General features: G+C 47.5%; 1 protein-coding gene across 3 annotated transcripts; it reads right to left on the bottom strand.

The window, feature by feature from the left end:
• Positions 1-37: 37 nt before the first annotated feature.
• LOC306764699 (bromodomain-containing protein 3-like) lies at positions 38-26356 on the bottom strand. 3 transcript variants are annotated; one of them, XM_079251907.1, is made up of 12 exons: positions 26202-26356; positions 21982-22280; positions 21782-21893; positions 18692-18829; positions 11472-11616; positions 11220-11389; positions 10747-11142; positions 4944-5072; positions 4621-4827; positions 4226-4458; positions 3848-4146; positions 38-2003 (listed from the first exon to the last, which is right to left on the bottom strand). In XM_079251907.1, the coding sequence occupies exons 2-12, from the start codon at positions 22071-22073 to the stop codon at positions 1885-1887; spliced, it is 2040 nt and encodes a 679-aa protein (XP_079108033.1). In that variant the 5' UTR covers positions 22074-22280; positions 26202-26356; the 3' UTR covers positions 38-1884. The 3 variants fall into 3 exon arrangements, with proteins under 3 accessions (XP_079108033.1, XP_079108035.1, XP_079108034.1); XM_079251909.1 differs by having other exon boundaries at positions 4645-4827; XM_079251908.1 differs by lacking the exon at positions 26202-26356 and adding an exon at positions 25962-26053.
• Positions 26357-26465: the final 109 nt, after the last annotated feature.

Raw genomic sequence — 26465 nt, 5'->3', positions numbered from 1 at the left:
GCGCATGAAGGAGAGTCGAGCCGCTTCCTCAGTTTACGTGTTTATTTATGAAAACAAATGAACTCAGAAAATAAGGATCCCATATCAGTACTTACATCAAATAATTCACTTGTTGGTTTCTGTTGTCCTCTGTGTGTCTCTGCGTCTCTACTCTATCGAGCGGAGCTCCATCTATCCTCAGACAGCTACTATACAGCTACTATACAGTGCTCAAACATACAGAAGAACGAACGTACGGCCGGAGTGCATGCAAATACATAAAATCACTTTTTTCCTTTTTTCTTATTAAAATACAAAAATTAACTATTAGCATCAAAGCTCAACCATCAACTAAAAACAAACAGAGGAGGGTTACTGTGGCAACGAGCTGTCCGTCACACTGGGAGGAAAACTGGTTCTGATCCGTCTGGAAAATGTCACCAATAAAAACCGTTTCCATGGCGACCGACCGACTGAAGAGGGCCGTGAACTTTGGTTTAAGCGTAAATGCAAAAATAAGAAAAAAATTCCAACAAAATGACTTTAATTCATCTTTCGTTTCATTTGCAAGCAGCCAATCAGAGGAGACGGGACAGTTACTCTTCAGCCAATCAAACTGCGGTTATAGCCGGCAGCCTGCAAGGCACGACTCAGGGCCCAGCACACAAACTAACGGCCAGGAAGGTAATGAGCCGCCCACCTCGCTCTGATGGGCTCCTGACATCGTCAACAACCAGTTAGCTCAAAAAGGAAGGGGGAGGTGGGCGGAGCTAAAAGCTCTCGTGTCTCCTCCTCCTCTGGGAACGGCGAAGGAGACGGAATCAGGACAAACAGCCAAGCAGATGAAGAGGAACCGCCTCCTCGCCGCGAGTTTTTATTGTGCGACATTTTACAGGCTTGACGAAATAAAGACGTCATCTCCTGCTTCAGTCGCCGAGAGCGACGGGATGGGCTTGCTTTGACGTGGACTTACATGGTGGGGGGGTGGTACAGTATGAGCGACCTGACCTGGGCCGGGTCTGGTTCTGGACAGGACAGCGGTACAAAGACAGTTTCATATTGAGAACTTTATAAGACACAAACAGTTCAGCACACAACCTGGAAACGCAAACGAACAGAAGATAAAGGAAATGTAGTGTTAAAAAAAAAAAAAAGTCCACGTGCGGACCAGGCCGGCGCCAGGAAGGAACAAGCTGCGGCTTCCAAGACCAGAACCTTTCCTCCTGCAGACCCCCCATGTTCTGGTCCTGGTCGGCGCCACCTGACAGCTGGAAGAAAGCGCAGCTTCCCTCGAAGCAGCTTTAACCTTCGGATGATTTTCCACATTTCCTCCTTCTGTGTCTTCGTTGTGGGCCGAAGGCGACCGATTCGCTCCGACCGCCGTGTCCTCACCGCAACGACCAATCAGATCCACTGATGATGAGGACACTGCAGCCATGCGGTCTCTTCGCACTAAACTCCTCCTCTGCACATCACGTGACCACCATCAGACATCAGCGGCGTCTCGTTTCCCATGATGCTCTGCTGATGCTTCTGGAATGTGTTCAGAGGTCAGGGGTCACCGCCGGCCGTCCACAGGAAGAGGAAGAGGAGGAGGAGGAAGAAAAGTCTGGCTGGTATATGTCTGTTTTCTCCTCCTCTTCTCAGCGGGAGTCGCTGCTTTCTTCACCTCCACCTCCTCGTCTTCCTCCGACCGTCTTTCTCCAGGAAAAGGAAAGAAAACACTAGAGGCTAAAAAAAACAGGTCAGCATATTTACATACAGTCTCCACGTCTGGGCGTGTGTGTGTGTGTGCAGGAGTTCACGGCCATGATTGTGTGTTTGTTCAGGTTGGAGGATGATTGCGTGTTCGGCATGTGTTAGGTGTGTGTGTGTGTGTGTGTGGATAGTAACAGGTGTGTGTGTTCAGTCTGTGTCAGAGGAAGAGGAGGTTCCTGTTGATGAGCTGTCGTCAGAGGAGGAAGAGGAGCTGCCACTCAAACGACTGGCCCCGCCTCCTGAGGCCCCACCTCCTGCTGCTTTCTCTGAAAGGATACAGAGGAATGGGCATGATTAACATGATGACATCACAAACATGAAGCAATCATAAATATATAAAAAATATATTATATACATATATATATATATATATATATATATATATATATACATATATATATATATATATATATATATATATCTCTCAACATGAGACATCTGTATATGTCACCAAACACCTGGACATCTGAACACCTGGATATCTCAACACCTGGATATCTACAGATCTGAACAGCTGGACATCTAAACGCCTGGACATCGAAACACCTGGATATATAAACACCTGGACATCTACAGATCCGAACACCTGGATATGTAATCACCTGGACATCTGAACACCTGAACATGTAAACACCTGGACATGTAAACACCTGGACATCTAAACACCTGGACATCTAAACACCTGGACATCTAAACACCTGGATATCTAAACACCTGGACATCTAAACACCTGGATATCTAAACACCTGGATATCTAAACACCTGGACATCTGAACACCTGGACATCTGAACACCTGGATATCTGAACACCTGGATATCTAAACACCTGGATATCTAAACACCTGGACATCTGAACACCTGGATATCTAAACACCTGGATATCTAAACACCTGGACATTTGAACACCAGGACATGGACTTAAGAAAACAGCTAAAAGTTGCTGTTTAATGGGAACTTTAATGTAACCTCCTGGTCTGACTAAGATCTTTCCTCCAGAGCAGCAATCACTTCCATGTGATGTGGGACGGGTTACAAAGACTGAAATCAGGTTCTACTCTGTCTTTAAAACCAAATACAGGGCCTGGAACACGAAGAAGGATAAGAACAGAGTTTACTGTGGAAGATGGAGCAGTAGAAGAAGAACGTTCCAGTAGAGTTACTGGAAAACACTGGGAGATCTTTCTAATTAAAGTTGGTTCTGGACTCATTAACACCAGACAGAAAGACCTGGTTCTGGTCTCATGAAAATCTGGTTCTGGTTTCAGTAACCCAGACCAAGCAACAATTTTCCAGATGTCATTTAAAATGGAAATTAAGCATAATTAGGGGCGTGTCCTTTTGATTGGCAAGTATCCAATCAAGAAGGCAGAATGTAGCCAGCCCACCTCCACTGGTCAACTCCGTTTTGCTTTGGGTTAGCTCAGTTAGCTCTTAGCTACCGGCTGCTCAGGATTTGATAGGTGTCAATCATCCACCCCACGCCCCCGCCCTCTCAGCTCCATTTGTGTATTTTCTGGGAGAGACGATGCGTGGCGCTGCAAAGATGGTGATGGTGGGAACCGCCTACTGACACTCACCTGCCGGAGGCTCCGTTTTTAATATACAGTCTATGCAACCAGATAGAAAGACCTGGGTTCTGGTCTCATTCAGTCCTGGATCAATTCTCATTGCCGCTGGATAGAAAGACCCAGTCCTGGTCCAATTTAGACCCAGTTCTGATCAGATCTAACACTGGACAATCTGGTGTCACTAAAACAGGACAGAAAGACCCAGTTCTGGTCTCATTAAGACCGGACAGAACGAGCCACTTCTGGTGTCAGCAGACCCGGTTCTGGTCTCATTAAGACCGGACAGAACGAGCCACTTCTGGTGTCAGCAGACCCGGTTCTGGTCTCATTAAGACCGGACAGAACGAGCCACTTCTGGTGTCAGCAGACCCGGTTCTGGTCTCATTAAGACCGGACAGAACGAGCCACTTCTGGTGTCAGCAGACCCGGTTCTGGTCTCATTAAGACCGGACAGAACGAGCCACTTCTGGTGTCAGTAGACCCGGTTCTGGTCTCATTAAGACTGGGTATAAAGACCCGGTTCTGGTCTTGTTAACACTTACGCAGTAACTTCCGCTGCTTCTTCTGCAGGCAGGACTTGACGTAGCGCTCCAGCTCCCGGAGTGTGGAAGGTTTGAGGGTTTCGAAGTCGATCTCGATCTCGTCGGGGTTGGAGTCCCTCAGCGACGGCTCTCTGGACTGAATGATGTGCACAACCCGGCCCAGTTTCTCCCCCGGCAGCCGGTTGATGTCCAGACTCAGCTGCCGCTTCTCGTCATACGACATCGGCAGGGACGATTCTTCGCCGTCGTCTCCGTTGGCGGAGCCGCCGCCTGCTGTCTTACTGCCTTTCTTAGGTTGCCTGGAAGGGGATAGACGCTCATTGGTCGACGTCTCTAAAGCGTCTCTAAACAGGTCAAAATGGCGGAGAGAAGGAGTACCTGCTGGCTGGTACCGTGCTGTTAGCTTTCCTGGTTGGTGCCTTCTTCTGATTGGCTGGTTTTGGCTGTTGGGCGGCGGCCTTGGGCTTTTTCTCTTCTTCCATCTTGCCTTTATTCCCTTTGTCCTTGTCCTTCTCTTTCTTCTTCTCCTTGTCTTTCTTCTCTTTCTTCTTCTTTGGCTTGCTGACTGGCGCCTGCGACAGGACGGCCAGCTGCTCGTGCACCGCCTTTAACTGATGGGATACACTAATAATCAATACCTACAACCTATGATCAATATATTGCCAGGCCTTTATCTGCTCAGACTTTCTATCCTTCCTCTACAATCAAACAACAATTCTACTGCTTCATTTAATCTACTGAAATGTTGAGAGAAAAACCAGGACGTTCTTGACCTGTGATTGGTCGGCAGCACCAACCTGCTCCTGAAGCTCAGCCAATCGCGTGGCTCGCTCCTCCTCGGAGTCGGACGATTCGTCGGAGGAGGAGTTGTTGCTGCTTTCGGAGGAGGCGGTGCTTTTACTGACCACCGGCGTTGTAGAGGGGACAGACACCTCCAGGCCCTCATCAGGGATCTTAGCAAAACGCATCTCAAACACATCCTGCGCACACACAGATTATTGATGAGCGATCGGTCGCCGCTGATCGGGCGATCGGTCGCCGCTGATCGGGCGATCGGTCGCAGCGGATCAGGCGAGCTGTCTGACCGGTGACGTACCTGCAGCTTGCGGGCCATGGCCACCACCTCATGGTCTGGAGGGTTGTACTTGTAACAGTTGGAGAACATTAACCTGACATCGGTGGCGAAGCTCTGAGGGTCGCCGTACTCGCCTTTGTCCATCTTTTTCTGTTGGACAGACAGACGGACGAACGTCAGGAGTTTGAACAGAAACGACACAGTAAAGTTCAAGTCTAATCTACAAGAACACATTCATTCTGCAAGCCTGAACACACAAGTGTGACGGTGCAGGTCTTTGTCCGATATGATCACTCAACAACCATCAGATTCAGCTTTTCCACCAAACTGGTCCCAGTGCTCCATTTCTGCTCCCGTATGTACAGGAACGGTGACGTCTGGTCCGTACGCCATCGTCCTCATACTTCTGTCGATCTTTTATGTCACTTCCTGCACTAGTGGGCACTTCACTTCCCTGTTTGGCGGCGGCTGGCCGCCATAACGCAGCGCTATAAAGCTGTTTACAACTTTCCAAAAACACCAGAAGAAGAAAAATACTACGTTTTTTGTTGTCCTTCTGTGTCTTTGTATGGCGGTTTCTGCAAAGTCTTCTTCTCTGGTTGTGTCATCTGTACCACTATATGGTATTGTTCCTTTTTCTGGATCAAATAATGGAAAGCGCCTCAGAAAAAAAGTTGTGACTAACGGTGTGTTCAGACCAAACGCGTTTTGAGCGTCAAGAGCGGCAGGTTTCCATGTAAAGTCTATGTGGAGGCGCGGCAATGCGGCGTCGAGCTTTCTCGCATCGCGTTTTGGGCGTTGGTGTTCCGCGCCGAAAATTTAAGAAGTTTTTTAAGCTCGACGCGTCAAAAGCCAGAGATGGACAAAGCTGAACCATGGCCGCTTGACGCGGGGTGTCAACCAATCAGAGCGATCAGCTCGCAGCTCCTGGAGGATTCCTGTGGTGAACCCAGACACGGGGCTGAGATGCCATTACTCCATACAATAATCAGGATAACCATTCCTTGCTAAAAAGCTGAATGTTACTGATTTGGCAACGTGGCACAATACGTTGCCTAGCAACGCTTTGTTTGGGGGCTGGGGGTGGTGGTGGGGGGGTTGGCCCTCTGCTGAGTGCGGCTCTTGTTGCATTAACAGTGACTATCGCTGCCCTACGACAACGTCCTCCAGCTTTATTTATTAAATAAAACCATGTCATCTCTCTACTGAATCCGCCATCATTCAGACTGACCGGAAGGAAAGCGCCGCCTCCCTCCTCTCTTTTCCGCCGCGTTTGCTGCTCGCTCCAGACAAGCGGCAGGAGCGTTGGGAGCGTTTTGGACGTCGGACACAAAAGTGGCATTTTAGTGACCAGCGTCCAGCGTTCAGTTTGGTCTGAACACACCGTAAAGCAGGAGACGAACAGATCCGTCCTCCGTATCCAGCATGAACGGGCCAGGATGAAGAAATTAACGGATTTAACAACATAAGGAGCAGAAACGGGTCATCTTAACGTCAATTTTATTGCATTTCTTCTTCCACTCTCACCTCCTGATGTACATATTTGCTCTGTACTTCCCGCTGCTCTCTGGTGCTCGCATATGTCGCACGCCGTGATGAAGTGTGGGGAAAGTTACTGATACGACAGAAACGAGCAGTCTGGATTATTCATATGACTGGGTTTCCAGAACCCTCACTTCATCTGTTTATTAGATTAAAATAGTTATAAGTCAACAGTCTTCTGAACAACACATCTTCACGCTGCCTTTTCAAGTTGCCAAAAGTCAACATTAATGATGGACGTCCAAGAAGGTTTCTGGTTTATGTGATCATGTTGGTAAGTTTCAGAGCAACGCCAGCATGCCGGTGAAAAGTGTTTCTTTAGGGCACAGGTGTCAAACTGCAGTCCTGGAGGGCCGCTATCCTGCAGGTTTCTGTTGTCTCCGACTCACCTGACTGAAACTCAAAAATTGGCTGACAAGAGGCTGCTGGATCCATTTGATTTGAATCAGCTGCGTTGGAGCAGGGAAACAACAAGAACCTGCCGGATATCGGCCCTCCAGGATTGGAGTTTGACACCCCTGCTTTAGGGTGACAAAGTTCAGGTTCCAACTCCTGCTGATATGTAAAAACACAAGTCATCATCCTTCAACCTGTAGCAACATTTATAAAAGCAGTAGGAGCATCGGCGCAGCCGTTCTGACAACATAAATGCTGACGGGGAGCTTACGGAAAAAACAGCGATGAGGAACATAAACTCCAGCCGCCGCCATACCGAGCACCTGCACCGCTACGTGGTGCTTCAGCGACTCGTTCAGGTTGTCGGAGATGCCGTCCAGATGCTGCGGGACAACAAGGAGATCCGGATGTTTCCATCGATTACCAAAAGAAGAATATCATCAGCGATGCTTTCAGCGATCATTGGAGGCCGACTGCAGGTAGTTGTCTGCGAGTTAGCCGAGCTAGCCGTAGCTCCTGCTCACTGGGTTTCATGTCTTTGTTAGATTAGATATTGTCAACATAAGTTTCTTGTCCTCGAGGTGACCATGACATGGTTCTGAGACCCTGCCAGGTGTGAAAAAAGGGGAGACATCTGTACTTTTAAAGACCCGCTCCTGTGTGTGAAGACGGGTTGTTTGTCAGGTAGTGTGACGTTACATCAGCCTCACCGTCGCTGGACTAAAGCCACATTCCAGTCAGCGATGCTCAGTGTTTCATTCTTACAGCGAAGTAAAACGCACGTCGAGAGGCATCAATAGATTACCTACAGATCGACAGAAAATCTGTTCTTCTACTCAAAGTAAATCCAGCAAACTAAAAAGTTTTTCTCCGTCACTCGCCGTTTTTACTGAAAAGAGTTTATCTGAGATGTCTGAACGACGCCGGCTTCTAGAGTCCAGGCTGGAAGGAGGAGCGCTCCTCGCATGGTGTGCTGCTTTCCTGCTCGGACGCAGCTCCGTCTGGCAGAAAGACGTGATGTCAGCGGCATTCTCGTTTCCGTGACGTATTTCAGATGTGCAGGATCAGTCTGCACTCCCCTCTAGGGGAGGGACCAGACCAAGTACGACTCACAAGACCCCTATGATGAACACAAACCCGGGCATGAATGTTCCCTTGCCCGGATGCGGGTTACCGGGACCCCCCTCTGAAGCCAGGCCTGGAGGTGGAGTACGAGAGCGAGCGTCTGGTGGCCGGGCCTTCGCCCATGGGGCCCGGTCGGGCTCAGCCCGAAAGGGTTACATGGGCCCCACCTCCCGTGGGCTCACCATCTGCGGGAGGAGCCGTAGGGGTCGGGTGCAGTGTGAGCTGGGCGGCAGCAAGGGGCGGGGACCCTGGTGGTCCGATCCCCGGCTGCAGAAGCTGGCTCTAGGGACATGGAACGTCACCTCTCTGGTGGGGAAGGAGCCTGAGCTTATGCGCGAGGTTGAGCGGTTCCGGCTAGATATAGTTGGACTCACCTCAACGCATGGCTTGGGCTCTGGAACCAGTACCCTCGTGAGGGGCTGGACCTTCTTCCACTCTGGAGTTGCTCATGGTGAGAGGCGGCGAGCAGGTGTGGGCATTCTCATCAGCCCCAAGCTTGGTGCCTGCACGTTGGGGTTTACCCCGGTGGATGAAAGGGTAGTTTCCCTCCGCCTCCGGGTGGGGGGACGGGTCCTGACTGTTGTCTGTGCTTATGCACCGAACAGCAGTTCAGAGTACCCACCCTTTCTGGAGTCCTTGGAGGGAGTGCTGGAGGGTGCTCCTTCTGGGGACTCCATTGTTCTGCTGGGGGACTTCAATGCTCACGTGGGCAATGAGGGGAGTGATTGGGAGGCATGGTCCCCCTCTCTGAACCCAAATGGTGTTTTGTTATTGGACTTCTGTGCTCGTCATGGATTGTCTATAACGAACACCATGTTCCAGCATAAGAGTGTCCATATGTACACTTGGCATCAGGATTCCCTGGGCCGCAGTCGATGATCGATTTTGTAGTCGTATCGTCGGACCTGCGGCCACATGCCTTGGACACTCGGGTGAAGAGGGGGGCGGAGCTTCAACTGATCACCACCTGGTGGTGAGTTGGCTCAGGTGGTGGGGGAGGAAGCCGGTCAGATCTGGCAGGCAAAAAACGTGTTGTGAGGGTCTGCTGGGAACGTCTGGCTGAGTCCCCCGTCAGAGTGAGCTTCAACTCCCACCTTCAGCAGAGCTTCGAACATGTCCCGAGTGAGGCGGGGGACATTGAGTCCGAATGGGCTGTGTTCTGTGCCTCTATTGCTGAGGCGGCCAGCCGGAGCTGTGGCTGTAAGGTCGTTGGTGCCTGTCGTGGTGGTAATCCCAGAACTCGTTGGTGGACACCAGCAGTGAGGGATGCCGTCAAGGTGAAGAAGGAGTCCTATCGGGCCATCTTTGCCTGTGGGACTCTGGAGGCAGCTGATGGGTACCGACAGGCTAAGCGGCATGCGGCTTCGGCTGTCGCGCTCTCCTCAATCCTACCAACACATCTTCCAATGAGGAAGCAGAGCTGGGGGACTCAGGGGTGGACTCTCCTATCTCTGGGGCTGAGGTTGCTGAGGTGGTCAAAAAGCTCCTTGGCGGCAAGGCCCCGGGGGTGGTGCCCAACCAGTCTACATGTGCTTTGTGGACCTGGAGAAGGCATTCGACCCCCGGGGGCTCCTGTGGGGGGTACTCCAGGAGTATGGGGTACTGGACCCCCTTGTACGAGCTGTCCAGTCCCTGTACGACAGGTGTCAGAGCTTGGTCCGCATTGCCGATAGTAAGTCGGATTCGTTTCCGGTGAGGGTTGGACTCCGCCAAGGCTGCCCTTTATCACCGATTCTGTTCATAACTTATATGGACAGAATTTTTAGGCGCAGCCGAGGTGTTGAGGGGATCTGACTTGGTGGCCTCAGGATTGGGTCTATGCTTTTTGCAGATGACGTGGTCCTGTTGGCTTCATCTGGGCGTGATCTCCAGCTCTCACTTGAGCGATTCGCGGCCGAGTGTGAAGCGGCTGGGATGAGAATCAGCACCTCCAAATCTGAGACCATGGTCCTCAGCCGGAATAGGGTGGATTTCCTTCTCCGGGTCGATAGTCAGGTCCTGACTCAAGTGGAGGAGTTTAAATATCTCGGGGTCTTGTTCACGAGTGAGGGAAGGATGGAGCGCGAGATCGACAGACGGATCGGTGCAGCGTCTGCAGTAATTCGAACTCTGCGCCGGTCTGTCGTGGTGAAGAAGAAGCTGAGCCAGAAGGCGAAGCTCTTGATTTACCAGTCAATCTACGTTCCTACCCTCACCTATGGTCATGAGCTGTGGGTCGTGACCGAAAGAACGAGATCTCGTATACAGGCGGCTGAAATGAGTTTCCTCCGCAGGGTGGCCGGGCTCTCCCTTAGAGATAGGGTGAGGAGCTCAGTCATCCGGGAGGAGATCAGAGTAGAGCCGCTGCTCCTCCGCATCGAGAGGAACCAGTTGAGGTGGCTCGGGCATCTGGTCAGGATGCCTCCTGGACCTCCCTGGTGAGGTGTTCCAGGCACGTCCCTCTGGGAGGAGACCCCTGGGAAGACCCAGGACACACTGGAGGGATTACATCTCTCGGCTGGCCTGGGAACGCCTCGGGATCCCCCCACAGAGTTGGCAAATGTGGCTGGGGAGAGGGAAGTCTGGGCTTCCCTGCTTAGGCTGCTGTCCCCGCGACCCGACCCCGGATAAGCGGCATGAAGATGAAGAATCAGTCTGTGCTCGTAGATCTGGTTTGTTCCTGTTGCACGTTTTAAAACCAACGCTGCTCCGTGTTCGCTGCTGCTTTTTCTCAGGACATGCTTAGAACGACAGGAAGTGACGTGTCATAATGATGTCATACCCGGACGGTGCTGAGGTCCATGGGGTGTTTGATGATGTCGTGGTAGTCGTGCAACTCCAGCGCCTCAGCGTCCACCGGCTTGTAGAACGGCCAGGCGTAGGCGGCGTGCTTCTTGGAGAGCATCTCTTTCAGGATGGCGTCGCAGTGCTTCATCTGTTCGCCCAGCTTCCCCGCCTTCCTCCCCGCTGCGCCTAGCCCCCCCACTGCCACCTCACCCGCCGCCACGTCCTCGCCCGTCTCCCGCCGGGTTTTGGCGGGGCGGGCGGCGGCTTCACGGCGGGAGGAGGCGAGCTTGGGCGGTTTGGCGTCCTGAGCAGATGGGGAGTCGGCTCGCCCAGCGGAGATGGCCGACGTGGTGGGGGTCGTGGTGTCAGCTTTCCTTTTCACACCTTTCTTCTGTTAGAAACACACACAGGTGTAAAGACAGACAGCGGGACAGACAACCGCAACACCGAGACAAGTGATGCTGTTACCTTGACGACGGGCTGTGCAGATGGCATCATGGTTGCTGGGGGCTGTGGCGCTGCTACAGGGGGCGTGGCCTGGACAGGTGTGGGTGTGGTTGAGATAACAGGTGTCTGAGAAGGGGAGGGAGAGGGGTAGGAGGCGGGAGGGGAGGCCGAAGACTCTGCCTGCTGACTCACTGAGGAAAACACACAGAGTCCAGTCAGTCCTGCGGCGTGCATGTGAGCGTGTGCATGTGAGCAGGCGTGTGTTCGGCTCACCTGTGGTCGCCGCCGGCTGTTTGCTCTTATTCTTGCCTTTAGGAGCCGGAGGCAGCAGCGCCACCTCCTCCTGCGGCATCTGAGCCACTTTCTGCAGGAAGATCTTCTCTAAGGCCTGGGCCATGAGCACGATGTCGTCTGTGGGCTGCACACACACACACACACACACACACACACACACATATCCGTCATCAACCCTGTGCATGGCACACACGAGCAGAGTTGTTCTAATCCTATGTGTTGTAGGGCTGGACGATTAATCGGGTTTTAATCTCAGTACGATCTGGGTTTCCAACGATGATAAAACTAAAAGGGTGTGATTATTTTTCTCTCTGCAGTTTCCTCTCCTGCTGTCTTCAGCTGCTAATCGAGCGTCTCTGGCGTTGCAGCGCTGTGCTGTAAACTCCTCCCACAGCCGCTTTGCTTTCATTCAGACACTGTTGCCAACTTGGCCACTTTCTCGCTAAATCTGGAGACTTTTTTTGTTAAAAGCGACAAATATAGCAGCTTTTACTGGAGTTATTAGAACATTTTCTGGTGTTCTGGCGACTGACTTGAAGGCACATATTGTTCTGCAGTTACTGTAAGGAAGGAGCAGCGGGAGCCTCTCCCGTCCTAAAGCACTCCCAGGCGGCCAGTCTCAGTCGGCTCCGGCTGCAGGTCAATGTAGAATAACTGCAGTAGGTTGTGGAAGTTCACCTAAACATAGTTTATACCTGTAACAATCTCAGCCTTCCAGGATTAAAAGACATTTGAACTGTACGACTGTTTCACACAGGAGAAAACGGATGAGCACTGGACCAATGAGGACAAGTCAGACCAAACGATTTCCATCCACAAATCTACACCAACGGGTTTTCTTTCTTACAGGACCTCCTGTGGATCCCTAAAGCCAGATGGTCTAAATAAACATTTAACAGAATTTACAGTTTTACAGGTCCGGAGTCACATCTGACCAAACGCCGGTTCTTGTCAAAAATGACACCTTTCATCAAAGTTACCAGACACGGCGGCGCCAACAAGAACCCCCTCACCTGATCTGAGAGGTGACCGAACCAGAGATCCAGACTTCTCTCACATGAAGGAAAACTCTGGTGTTTTATTGCCATGCCTTCCTAAAATGTATCTGTGATCAATTAACTTAGTCTCAATGACTTTGGTTAATTGTTTCGATTGAATTTCCACTTTGTCATTATTTTTTTCTCGATACGTGATTTAATTCTGTGAACTGATCACACATCACTAATAATCATGTACACTAGATTAAATAATTGTTGATTATATTTTTCCAAGCCTCAGACCTCTCTTAAGCTACTAATGTGAACAAATAAAATGTAAGTTTTCTTTCAGGATTAACCCTCTCGATAAGACTGGGTAATTCATTAATCCATATTTAATAAGAAATACATGTATTATGTGCACCAATCATGTTTTCGTGTGTGGAAGTAATATTATAAGTTAGTGCTTCTCTTCCCAGCAAACGAGTAGTCTGCATAATTCTTCAGAATATGGTTTGATATGTAAAGAAATCAAACGTAATTTGATTATCATGTTGACGTTAATGAGATGCAGGAGAAAGGAATCAAAGCCCCCATAGACTGATTGGATAAGGTTGGTCAGCCTTCTGGAAAGGCGGGTTTAAAATAGACTTGCAGCCCGACTTCGTGGCTCTTTTCCCTTTCTGATTTTTGCTTCTTTTCTTTTTCTTTCCTTATTGATTTTTGCTTCTTTTCCAAAGATTTCTCTTATTTTATTCAATTTTGTTTCTCTATCGTGGTAAGTATTCTTCCTCTCCGTTCTTCTGAGCGGGAGAAAGTACAACAAGTGTTTATTTGTAACCAGTAATTTACCAGGGATCAGTAATTAACCAGAATTGTAGTTCCAAACTTTTTCCACCGCATCTTTACACGTGAAACCTGGAACTATCTATTTTTGGGACAATCTGGGTTGTCATCACATCGCTCCTGGACTCCACTGAACGGATCCGAAGGAGACCCAGAGTAGCGGCGTAGACCTACTCTTCCCGGGGTTTCAACGGTCCAAACCCCGGAGGCTCGCCGAACAGGGAACAGACCACCCGGCTTGACCCACACTCCGGACACACAGCGTCTAAAGTAGGATCTGAACATTTGTGATGTCCCCAACCAGTACATCAAACTTTAACTAAATTTTTAAATTTGAATTCTCATCTAAATTTAGTATCATTGAATACATTCTTATCAAAGATTTAAGATAATTATCTTGATTTATTTGCTTAATTCCAACCAGTTTCTTCATGCTCCATCTCATCTAATTAATTTTACCGATCCTAAATAATTAAATTAATGTCAGAATTGAAAATCCATGCAGGCATTTTCATTATACAATTTCACAGATAACCTCTCCATCATTGTTTTTAAATATGTGTGATCAATTCATCCGTTCTTGTCATGATTTCTGGATGCAAATTTCTATTTATAATCAGGGTTTCTCATCCTGACCTCAACCTTAAATTAATTAACAATGGGTGGTGCTCCGAGATAACTGAAAGATTAATAATCAATAGAGGAATATTTCTGCTACATACTATTGTCAGTGACAACTGGCTGCACTATTTTCCTATACATAGTTCGGCCAGTTAAACGCTGTAATATCCCTCCGTTACGGGGCATTACCATAGCAACATGTTAATCAGCTGGTTCAGATCAGCCGTCTTAACAGGTGAATGAGAGAAACGTGCTGCAGCCTGACAGCGGTTGTTTGGCATAAAACGTACATCGAGGCCAACGTAAAATAGTTCCTATATAAGTGGTAAAAGTGGATTAAACAACTGGGAACCGAGCATTAGACGGTTATAATCTGACTTTATGACAGCTTCGCTGTCACACGGACCGTTACAGGAAATCATTCCTGTCCACATCAATAAGACTGTTCGATGCTTCTTTCTTGTGTCTTAGATAACATCGCGAATGTTACTAATGTTATTTATCTCCTCTTAATCATCGAGTATTTATAAATACTGGATAATTGTGTGAAATAATCGAGATCTCAATTTTAGTCAAAATAATCGGAATATAAATAAATAATATGAATAAATTATTTTTGTCATAATCTAGCAGCTGTAATGTGTAGGATAGGTAAGTTATCTTATCTCAGCTTTCTGACACTGATGAGAAACAAGCTTGTGCTTTTCTGCTAATATCCTGCAGGACGATTAGCAAGTGTCTCGAATGTTAGCATCTACGTTAGCATGCTAACTCACTATGTAAAAAGTAAAGCTGGGACCAGTTGGAATACTGGTTTTACTGGGTCAGTTTATGGATCTAATGAAAATGTTGCTGTTTTTCATGTGTAATAAGATTTTCTGCACTCATCACAGTCATTCCAGCTGCTGCTGAAGAACTAAGGCAGGGTCTCAGACTCCAGACCTGTTGGACCAGGTTCTGCAGATCCTTCAGCTGGACGAGCTGTGCTGCAGTGAAACATCTAAAACCTGCAGGAAGGTGGTCCAAGAGGTGCAGCGTCTGGGATCTATCCACTTAGAAAACGTTACAAGCTGCAGAGTTAGACTAGAAAGATTCTCTGGGGGTCCCGCTAGTTCACAGTTACATATGTGTATGTGCACACATTACATGTATGGAATCAAATATATTAATATGAATCATGTTTCATGTTGATCTGCAGGTCTCTGTCTTCAGGTCCAGAGGAGGATTTATCTAAGACCAGAGCAGTTGGTAAAGGGCGGATTTTATATTCTTGGGATGTTAAGTAAACAAAGCGCTTGTATAATCCGACGCTTTTTTTTTTTTTTTAAAGTTGTGACTCAAGGAAATGAATTAATAATTCCATACTTAGCCACGCTGCTAGTATACGCTGCTAGCATCCATACTTAGCCATGCTGCTAGCATCCATACTTAGCCATGCTGCTAGCATCCATACTTAGCCATGCTGCTAGCATCCATATTTAGCCACGCTGCATCCATACCATAGACCCTACATAAAAAGATGGACGTAGCCTCCGTGACGTCACCCGTAGGTTTCTGAAGAGCTGAATTGAAGCTCGGTGGGCGGTTCCTATCATCACCATCTTGGCAGGGGCATGCGTGTCGTCTTGCCCGGAAAATACAAATATGGGTAAAGAGGTGGAGCTCTGAGCTTTCTGTAGCTAAGAGCTAACCGACCTAACCCGGAGATAACAGGAGCTAACCAGCTAATGGAGGTCAGAGGGCTAAAGCTTAGTCACGTTGTTAACCGGCTAAAGTCTGCGGTTGTTCTACGTTCTTCTTACTTGAAGCGGGAGATCGGGTACCTGTCAATCAAAAGGACACGCCCCTAAATATGCTGAATTTTGAGATTAAATTACTTTTAAACGGGCAAGTTAGAAAAAAATTCACCCCCCCCCCAAAGTTGTCATGAAGGTAAACCTGACCTATTAAACCTAAAATGGATTTTTGAACCAGGCTGTAAACATGTTTATTTCCGCTGTAAACATGTTTATTCCTGCTGTAAACATGTTTATTTCTGCTGTGAAGTTGGTCTTTTTAACATGGGAGTCTATGGGGATTTGCTCTGTTTTGCAGCCCCTAGTGGATGAAGGGGGAACTGCAGTTTTATGCACTTCCGCATAGGCTTCACTTTTAACTGCCGCAGGTTGCCGCTTGCTCACCGTGTATTTTTCAAAACATTCAAGATGGTGAATTGATGTAGCGGGAGTTTGTTTCTTTTGCCATAGTTTCTGACTTGCGATTAGGTTAAAAAAGCAACAGCGAGTTGCCAACACCACCATGTAGTCTCAGGTTTTTCCAGCAAGAATGACACAGGTCATTTATGTCTTCTGTTCTGCACGCCATGTTTATTTTCTTCTGTTGCGTTCGCTGTACTGAACACTTTTAGACATTGTAGGCTGCCGCTTTACTGACCTCATGTCCGCCATGTTGTTTGTTCCGCGCTTGTCTGTCCCGCCCTAGAAATCCGTTGATGCAAGCAAGTCTCCAGACTCTACGCTGGTACAGCGATAGTCTGGCAGTTTCTGTTTCCTCTCAGTTTCCACTGTCCAGCATAACCGTTAGCAAAAGGTACCATCTACCGGGTTCTGACTTTGTGCTTCACGCCTGTATAATCTGACGCTTTTTATTTTTTTAAGTTGTAACTCAAAGAGCTAAATTATTAAATCCATAGTTAGTCACAATGTTTGCATCCACACTTGCCCACGCTGCTACCATCCATATATAGCCAAGCTGCTAGCATCTGTAGTTACAGTAATGCAGCCATGGTGCTAGCTTACACAACGCAGTCGCTCATGTCTGACAATCATTTTGCATCTCATAATCTCAGCTGAAACAGAAGAGGATCAACATCCAGACCTAAACATCCACCAACACACCCCACCTGCCTACAACGATGGAAATCACAACACAACCACTGGGGACTGTTGAGAACATTTAACGTAGCAGGTTCCTTTCTGATATGTTATCTGATATTAGGGCTGGGCGATTAATCGATTAATACAAATTTGCTGTTTATGAAGATTTATTTTTATGAAAGTCTGGATTTTTTTATTTTTTTTGCCCCGCCAGCACCTTTTGGACTTCCGTACCTTATAGTGACGTCAGCGCGCTCCCACTGGTTTTTCACAGAAACGCATAAACACAACAACATGGCAGCTAGTAACATACAAGATGTGCCCCCTCTGTGTTTCCATTACATTTTGTTGCAAAATAAAAACGATATTTGTACGTTTTGACAAACAACAGTTGTGATTTTCGGGTGTTTCCGTTGAACAATGTTTCACACATTAGCATCACGTTTCGTAACTGCGGTTAATGCAAAGTGGGCCCGTAGCGTTATTTTAGAGTTTTCTACTTGCTGAGGAGAATTTGCTTCGGATTTTAGAAGCTTTTCTCCCTCATTTTCTTTTCTAAAGCTCTGAAATTCGCTGTTGTTTATTCCATCTTTACCGGAAATTACCTGGTCATGACCCCCACGTCACGTCTGGGGACACGTAAACACAAAAAGTGTTTCCATTACACTCCTGCAATATATTTCTATACCAAAATATTTAGTTTTTGCAAAGTTTCTAGGTGTAATAGAAATGCAGGTTTTTCAGTGTGGGAGGGGGCACATGCCACAGGGGTCTGAAGCCAGATGCAGCTGACAGGCTCGTCTTTTTGCCAAAAATGTGTAAATTAAACAAAAAACAGCAAGAATGTAATAATACATGTATGTTAGAAATATAGCTTTAACATTCAGGGAATTTTTTAGAAATAGTATTTTGTTTCAAAGAGGTCCATTTTCTCTAAACACACGTTAAGTGTAAAGAAACGTTCAATTTTATTACCTCATTGCCAACGTGGGAAATTGTTTTGGTTATTTAATGTCAAAATACTCTAAAAGGAATCAATATTTTTCTTCCAAGAGGAGGCATTTTTATTTATTTATCAGTTTTTTATTTTAGAATAAAATTACACAAGTGAAGTGAGGCCTATTCTTAAATGTATGATCAAAACTTAAAAACTATCTTACAGTGGAAACGCACGAAGTACAAACATGTTGTTACTTATAATGTTTACAGCGGCAGCGCCTGCATCTCTTTTTACAATCTTGTTTAACAGCTTGTTTAGTTGCACTTTAAATTTAGGTAAACTTTTAGACTGATCACAATAAAACCATTTTTGAAAAAGAATCATTTTTGACATTTGTAATTTTTTTGTCTTTTTCTTTACAGTAAAGGGAAAGAAAAAAAATCGATTAAAATCGGAAATCGGACTTGGTTTAAAAAAAATCTGAGATTTTATTTTTTGGCCATATTGCCCAGCCCTATCTGATATGGACTTCAGGTTTCTTCAAATTATGAATAGAAAACAGTTTTTAATTGGATGTTTATTGTTTGTTGCATTTATCTAATCAGTTCTCGAGTTATTGTGAAAAAAGGACACTTCTGGTAAATAAGTGTACTTAATCTACTTGTAAACAAAAGTTGAAGTTTCTTTTAGTTTTGTATTTTTTTTTTTTTACACAAGGTAATAGAGCTTAAAATAATTCATTCCACTCTGTTAATGTCTTTATTTACATTTTCCATTCTATAAGTTGGGATGCTTCTGTGGAGCTCTGACTTTGATCGGCCCCCTCTGTGTAGTATCGATAATATAAAGTATGGCGCACCATGCTTAGTATCTGTATCATGACAACCTGGTGTGTTGTGTAGTACGTGTGGCGTGCACGCTGCAGCGGCGTGCGCGTACCTTGTTGTAGATGTAACAGTTGGTGAACATGGTGTTGAAGTCCTGCATGGCCTCGCTGGCGCTCCAGTAATAATTGTTCTCCAGACGTTTCTTGATGGTTCCCATGTCCATCGGGTTCTTGATCACCTTGTGGTAGTCCTGGAAACACGTGTGTTGTTAGCACGGCGTGAAGCTTGGTTGGTCACCTGACCGTTAGCCCATGCAGGAGCTTAAACACATCCGGAACCTGAATGTTTTATGTTCAAGTGACACCGCCACTCGTCCACGATGTGGACAGCCTGCAGGGTTAGCTTAAACCAGGGGGGTCCAAAAACCAGACTCAAGTGGATCAGTCACTGGGCAGAACTTCATTAGCTGTTGGATCCATTTAATGGAAGCCAATGTGTTGGAGCAGGGATACAAAGAAAACCTGCACGATTGTGACCCTCGAGGAGCAGAGCTGGACCCCCCTGGCTTAAACCACATCTGTGAATATCTGTTTATCCGTATAAACACAAGTCACCGTTCTCCAAGCAGTAGAAACACGAGCGGTAGCGCGCTGCCGCTCCAACAGTGGTTGCAACCAGTCAGCTACGAGTCGAGTCCTCCAACTGTAGTGTAGCCGTGACCATTGAGCGTGGCGTATAAACCAGTGTGTCTGACAATGGATGGGAACGCTGGCAGAGGGCAAAAACCCCAAACAGCCCCGCAACCTGAATCCCCGGCTTCCCAGCAGCTGCGAGCGTGCCAACGTGGACGGTCTAAACGGCGCAACGACATGAATCCATGAAGCTTTCTGATGGAGCTGGCAGTCGGCGTGCAACTGGCCCGACTCTAGCCAAAACCACTCGGAGCGGTCACATTCGCCAGAGCGATCTCAGCGGGGCTCGTTAGCGGCGGTGGCTTGCCGTCATTTCATTCCTGGAGGAGTATCTCTGCTCGTCTGGACGTCATCGTTACAGGAACAAACTACAGAAACTAATTTAAAAAGGAGAAAATAGAGCTATAGCAACGTTAGGAAGGACCTCCGCTTGGCCGCCAACAGCCAGCAGGTCTAGTTTATACCAGTAACACCAGTAAGAGACGTCAGACAAATTTAATTTTAACTTGGGGAAGCCGGCTGTTAAACGAGAAGGAGAGATTTAAAGGGAGAAAAATGATAAATAACCATTAATTACTAATGAATCAGGTTTCTACTGGACTCCATTAGAGCAGCAACGATTCGTCGACAAAAACCGACAATGAAAATCATCGACAATGAATTCCATTGTCAACTATTGTCGCCAGATGCGTTTTTCCAACGGAGTGAGGCATCTCACTTCAGCACAATCTCTGCTGAGTTGCACGCATGCGCAATAGCGTCTTTGTTGGCCGGTAATGTACACAGAAATGGCGACGTCCACACAACAACGTGTACCAAAACGTCTCAATTTAGGGAACATTTAAGCCTGAACATGGGAAACAAATAGATCTCCTGCAAGTCTGCAAAGCAGACCTTGCTTATCATGGCAGCACGTCGGTGATGCACGAGCATTTAAATGAACCGGAGTCTGATTTGCCTCTGTAAGATTACCTTCTACGCCAACTAGCAGACTGAGACATCAGAAATAAGACGTCTTGTCTGAGTAATGTATATTAAATTAAATGCATGCAGTTGGAAGAAGAGCCACCATGGAGCTCTTTCTGCAGAGGAAACAGACCCTACAGCAGGCGACAATCCGCAGTCAGTCTGAAGATGCTGATCTGCGATATGAAGCCGCTCATTTCATTCAGTTTGTTTGGAAAACTCTGAATGATTTATTTTCAGATGTGATGAAACCTGTCAGATTTCATACTGACAGAAATGTAAAGTTCTCTTGCAAAACTGTGCAGCTGACAACTAAATGTACTTCACTAGAATGCTCTTTGTTTTATTTACTGTTTTACTGCTGCTAATGGTTTAGAGTAAAAAAATGTTCACTTGATTTTTTTTTTTTTTTTTAAAAACAAAACTTTTTCCCGTCTTTAGAAAATGGACAGAGATTTATTTATTTATGTCTATCCTGACTGAGCACTGCTCCTGTCAGATGGTTTTATAATACAAAACATTTTTGTTTACTTTTTGTAAACCCGCCTTTCAGCAGCAAAGTTGATTAAAGGAGTCGTTTTGTATTGAAGTATCATCTTTTCTTCTGTTTATTATCATTTGCCACATAATTAAAGCAACCTCATGCTAAACTTAAAAAAAAAAAAAAAAAAGATCTGATCAGTTGACTAATCGTTTAAATAGCAGGTGACTAGTCGTTGCAGCTCTAGACCCCATCTGGACGTCACGGCTGAGAACTGGACCTGGTCTGATGGAGAGCAGAGCAGCTCCTTTACCACAGAGGAGCAGGTAATTATTCTTCACACATATGAACAATTAAACACATCATCCAGGACAGAAGTAACACCGTTGCCATAGCAACAGCCAGGACAGGATGCTGGTCACTCTTAATGTGTAAATTGGCGAGATAATAAAGATATTAATAGATGAGATGATAAAAACTGAAGCAGTTTCAGACATTCGGGGCTTCTTCACCTCCTTTCCTTCCTTTATATTTTCATTCAGTTCTTCATCAGGATGCACCTGTCCAAAGAAAGTCTTCCTCTCCTAAGCTCCTCCCACCACCAACATGACAGGATGCTCTCAGAATGGGCGGCCCTTTCCCAAGACATCTGATTGGTCAGGATCATTATTCTCTTAACGTAACCTACTCTGGAGCAGCTTAGGTTACCATGGCGATTTACTCCAGTCAGAAGCGAACCAGCAGCGCCGTAGGACTGAAAGGCTTGACGTTACTTCAGGTCTAACGTGGTCAGGGATCAGAAGGAGCAACCTCTCTTTATGTGAAGCTAAAGGATGGAGACGCTCCAAGCCGGGGGGGGGGGGGGGTCCAGTCTGCTCTGTAGGCTTTCAGTGTATCTCCGTTCCAACGCACTTGGCTTGCACCGGTGGGATCCGGCAGATTCATCAGAGTCAGGTGCATTGGAGCAGGGATGCATGAAACACCTGCAGGATTGTGGTCTCTGAGGACCGGATCCAGACAGTCCCGCTGCAGGGCCTGCATGCAGGCGTGAAGGCTGACGTACCCAGAGACACAGCTTGATGGCATCCACAGGCTGGTAGAAGGGCCAGGCGAACTGGTGCTTCCACAGCGTCTTCACCACCACGTTCTGCATGTACTGCAGCTGGTTGGTCTTCCTGCAACACACACACACACACACACACGTTAACACACACACGTTAACACACACAGCAGCAAGGCTGCACCTCCTCGGCTGATTCATACCTGCCAGGCTTGTTGGGGTTGGTCACCTCAGGGGGGGGCGGGTTGGTGATGGGAGGGGGGCTGGCGGGGGCAGCCTCAGGGGCGTCCGACATGGTGGACGACAGAGACGCAGCGGCGCACCGTGCGACAGCAGCGTCTGACGTGACGATGAGAAAACAACTCTGTGTGTGTGTGTGTGTGTGTGTGTGTGTGTGTGTGTGTGTGTGTGTAAGAGTGTGTGCGTTTAGTTCAGGGTCAACAGGTGTTTTGATGCCTCAGATTGACGTTTTTCCAGAAGAGACGAACTCCCATCGCACAACCTGCAAGACACACACACACACACACACACACACACACACACACACACACACACACACACACACACACACACACACACACACACACACACACATCATTAGCTCCACCCATTGTAACAGGAAACAACCAATAAGAAGTGATGAGTTCAGGTGCATCGATAAGGGTGGGTTTTTCTGGTTAGAACAGAAGCAGCCATCATCATTTTTTTTTGCCCCGCCGTCACCTTTTGGGTTTCCGTAGCTTACAGTGACGTCAGAGCACTCCCGCTGGTTTCCCACAGAAACGCGTAAACACAACATGGCAGCTAGCGACGAACAATAAGTGCTCCCTCTGTGTTTCCATTACATTTTGTTGCAAAATAAAAACGATATTTCTAAGTCTCGACAAACAACAGTTGTGCTTTGCGGGTGTTTCTATTGAACAGTATTTAGCACCACAGCAGAATCTAGGTTTTGTGTCAAATTCCAGTTATACAACAGATTCCAGGTGTTGCAACAGATTCCAAGTTTCCGTCAGATTCCAAGGTTTACAACAGATTTCAGGCTTTATAAAAGAGTCCAGGTTTTACATTAGAGTCCAGGTCCGGCAACAGATTCCAGGCTTTGTGTTAGATTACAGGTTTTATGAAAGAGTCCAGGTTTTGAGTCAGATTCCAGGGTTTGCGTCAGATTCCAAGGTTTGCGTCAGATTCCAGGTTTTGCGTCACATTCCAGGTTTTGCGTCACATTCCAGGTTTTGCGTCACATTCCAGGTTTCACAACAGAATCCAGGTTTTGCAATAGAATCTAAGTTTTGTGTCAGATTCCAGGGTTCACTACAGATTGCAGGTTTTGTGTCAGATTCCATGGTTTTGCTTCAGATTCCAGGTTTTGCAACAAATTCCAGGTTCTGCAACAGATTCCAGGCTTTGTGTCAGATTCCAGGTTTTACATCAGAGTCCAGGTTTTGCAACAGATTCCAGGTTTTGAGTCAGATCCCAGGTTTTGAGTCAGATTTCAGGTTTCGCGTCAGATTCCAAGGTTTACAACAGATTTCAGGTTCTGCAACAGAATCCAGGCTTTGTGTCAGATTCCAGGTTTTATAAAAGAGTCCAGGTTTTACAAGAGATTCGAGTTTCAAAACAGATTCCAGGTTTCACAACAGATTCCAGGTTTTGCGTCAGATTCCAGAATTTACAACAGATTCCAAGTTTTACAACAGATCCCGGGTTCTGCAACAGACTCCAGGCTTTGTGTCAGATTCCAGGTTTTATAAGAGTCCAGATTTCACAACAGATTCCAGGTTTTTCGTCAGATTAGAGGCTTTGCAACAGATTCCATGGTTTTACAAAAGAATCCAGGTTTTGCAACAGAATCCAGGTGTGCGTCAGATTCCAAGGTTTTATAAAAGAGTCCAGGTTTTACAAGAGATTCGAGTTTCAAAACAGATTCCAGGTTTCACAACAGATTCCAGGTTTTTCATCAGATTAGAGGCTTTGCAACAGATTCCATGGTTTTACAAAAGAATCCAGGTGTGCGTCAGATTCCAAGGTTTACAACAGATTCCAGGGTGTGCAACAGATTTCAGGTTTGGCAACAGATTCCTGGTTATGTTCCCACTTTTTGAAAATCTCAGTGGACATCCAGTCATCTTCTGTCCAGCGTCGATCAGCTGTTTTGTTATTAAATAAAACGATTTAAAGTTTTAATGTATTTTTAACAAACAGAAAATTCATTCAGATGTCAGAGATCCAGAAGCAGACCGAAACTAGAATCGCCTTCTGAATCACGACAGCACCACGTCCACTAAACCAGCACCGGACCTGCTTACAGAGCCAGATCGGCACCGGGTCCACCCAACCAGCACTGGGTCCACTAGACCAGTACCGGATCTGCTTACGGAACTAGACAAGCACCAGGTCCACTAGACCAGCACAAGATCTGGTTCTGTAAGAACCAGACCAGCGCCGGGTCCACTATGTCCATGAGCAGAGTGGAAGTGGATCAGGTAACATCTGCTTCTGCTGAAGTAAAAATCCTTCAACATCTGGACTCTGTGAGTTTGCTGTAAAATTAAACATGTAAAAGTTGCGTCTCCAGTTTTTATCAAAACCAGATGACGGACTTGCCGAGTTTTTCAGTAATATTAAACCTGCTGCTTCACAGAGGATCAAATCTGCAGGAAACTCCACTGTCTTTCAGCGATTCAGTCCCACATTGTGTCAGACTGAGTCATTATTTACTTGACACAAGGTGAAAACCAGAATCAGTCAAAAACCTGATCCTCCTTATGATCCAGCAGCAGTTTTCTGGATGTTCGTATTACAACCATACAGTTAGAATGGGGTCTGAACTCTGACTGGACCACACTGAGCCCGCCTTCCCCTCCAGCCTGCCTGGTTCCTGCTGTCAGGATGGGGTCTGGACTGTGTGTTTGAGATCATGGTTCTGATACAAGCTTTATCCATTATACAGATGGACATGTGACTGTAGAACAAGCCCACATCATCATCATCATCCCTCTACCCCCTGTGCTGACAGCTGTCATGAGGCACTTAAGGACCAGGTATGCCCACGTTGGTCTGGTTTGCTTTGATAGATGAGCAAACACGGCTGAAATTTAATGAATCAATATATTGATCAGCAGCTGCTGCTGAAGCTTCTTCATTTCGGACTTTTGGTTTTGGTTTGTTTTGGGTTGTTTTGTTTTTTTTACATTTTTTTCAGTTTTAGAAAACCGTGGAACCTGACTGGCTGGATTTTAACCATTTATTTTTTATTTAAACATTGTACTTCATCAGTTTTCTGTTAGTCTACAGCAGAGTTCCTCAGGTACCAGGTACCACCGCATGAGCATGTCTTACAGGTGTCCCTACTCCAACACACCTGATGCACATTAATGAACCTCATCAAGTTAATTAAATTAATGAACCTCATCAAGTCCACTGAGGAGACACTCGTTTATTTCAGGTGTGTTAAAGTAGGGTTACCTGTAAAACAAGCAGGCCAGTGGTACCTCGTACCGGGTCTACAGAACCAGGTCTCAGTCAGGAGGACGGCACGATGCAATCAGCTGCAGATGTTCACATTCAGCACATCTGGTTCCTTTTTCTGACGGTGGAATCAGCTCCCATCAGTACAAACTACACATCCAGGTCTTCTCTGGGCCTCCAGCTGGTCCAGACCCGACCGGCCGGTCCAGACCCGACCCGACTGGCCAGTCCAGACCCGTCTGGTCCTGACCCGACTGGCCGGTTCAGACCCGACCCGACTGGCAGCACCGGGACCATACTGGACGCCCTCCGCCCCCTCCCCAGAAAACGAAGACTGTGCTCCCACCTGCCTGGCAGGTGACCACCGACCCCCACGCCCCCTCCGCGCGGAGCAGACCCGCTCAGAGCGCGTCCTGCGGGGACCCACAGATGCCAGTCCGGCGCCTGACTGCACGCTGCAGCCGCTTCACGGCTAACGGTGGAGCTAACCGCTAACCGCGGATACAGAACCCACACCCAGCCGCACCGCGGGTGCATCTGGAGCTCCCGGCCCGGAGCGACGGATGCTCCGCAGACTGGGGGCTCTGACCCCGCGGTGACTGCAGCAGCCGCCCCGCTGCGGGCGCTCCGTCCACCGACCAAACATCCATCCACCGCGCTGGAAAAGATGGCGGGCTGCTACACGGCTAGCTGGCCGCGCTAGGCTACTTACCCAGCACGGAAAAGGTGATCTCTGGCTGAACCAGCGGGAGTTGGGGTGCATGAGGGAGCGCTGGAAGGAACACCGGGACGCGGGGTCGGTTCTGGGTGGGACGATGAGCGGATTAAACCGAACAGAAATCCAGAATATTCCCGCTCGCTCCTCGGCTCGCTAGCGACCTGTTAGCCTGTTAGCTGAGCTTTGTCTGGAGGCACCGAGCAGCCTCCGCCACACAGCGGCTCTCTCACTCACCAGCACCAACCACCCGCTCCGTCTACCCGCCAGCCGCGTCGCGACCGTCCACAGAGACGCCTTGCCTTCGGGGTTGCGTCCTCCGGTTGTCCCGCTGCGGTTCCGTCACTCCTCAAGGTTTTTTATTTAGCCAAGTAGCATAATAGATGAGTTATCAGCTGTCCGCCGTGTGCGCACGCGCACTGCCGAGCGGCATCATGCTTGTTGTTGTCACGGGATTGGCTTCCCCGGTGGGAGACGCTCTGTGATTGGCTAAAAGCTTTA

This window comes from Telmatherina bonti (genome assembly GCF_933228915.1).
Source record: "Telmatherina bonti genome assembly, chromosome: 13".
NCBI lineage: Eukaryota > Metazoa > Chordata > Actinopteri > Atheriniformes > Telmatherinidae > Telmatherina > Telmatherina bonti.
Note: the sequence above shows the minus strand (reverse complement) of the source record. Positions and strands in the feature narration are given on the sequence as shown.

What these genes read in the sequence shown, in the direction of transcription:
- LOC306764699 (XM_079251907.1), bottom strand. Translation starts at nt 22,073, where the DNA reads ATGTCGGACGCCCCTGAGGCTGCCCCCGCCAGCCCCCCTCCCATCACC. An exon ending in CTGCACAGCCCGTCGTCAAG is followed by an intron (nt 11,143 to 11,219) that starts GTAACAGCATCA and finishes TGTTTCTAACAG; the next exon opens with AAGAAAGGTGTGAAAAGGAA. An exon ending in AGCACGGTACCAGCCAGCAG is followed by an intron (nt 4,147 to 4,225) that starts GTACTCCTTCTC and finishes ATCCCCTTCCAG; the next exon opens with GCAACCTAAGAAAGGCAGTA.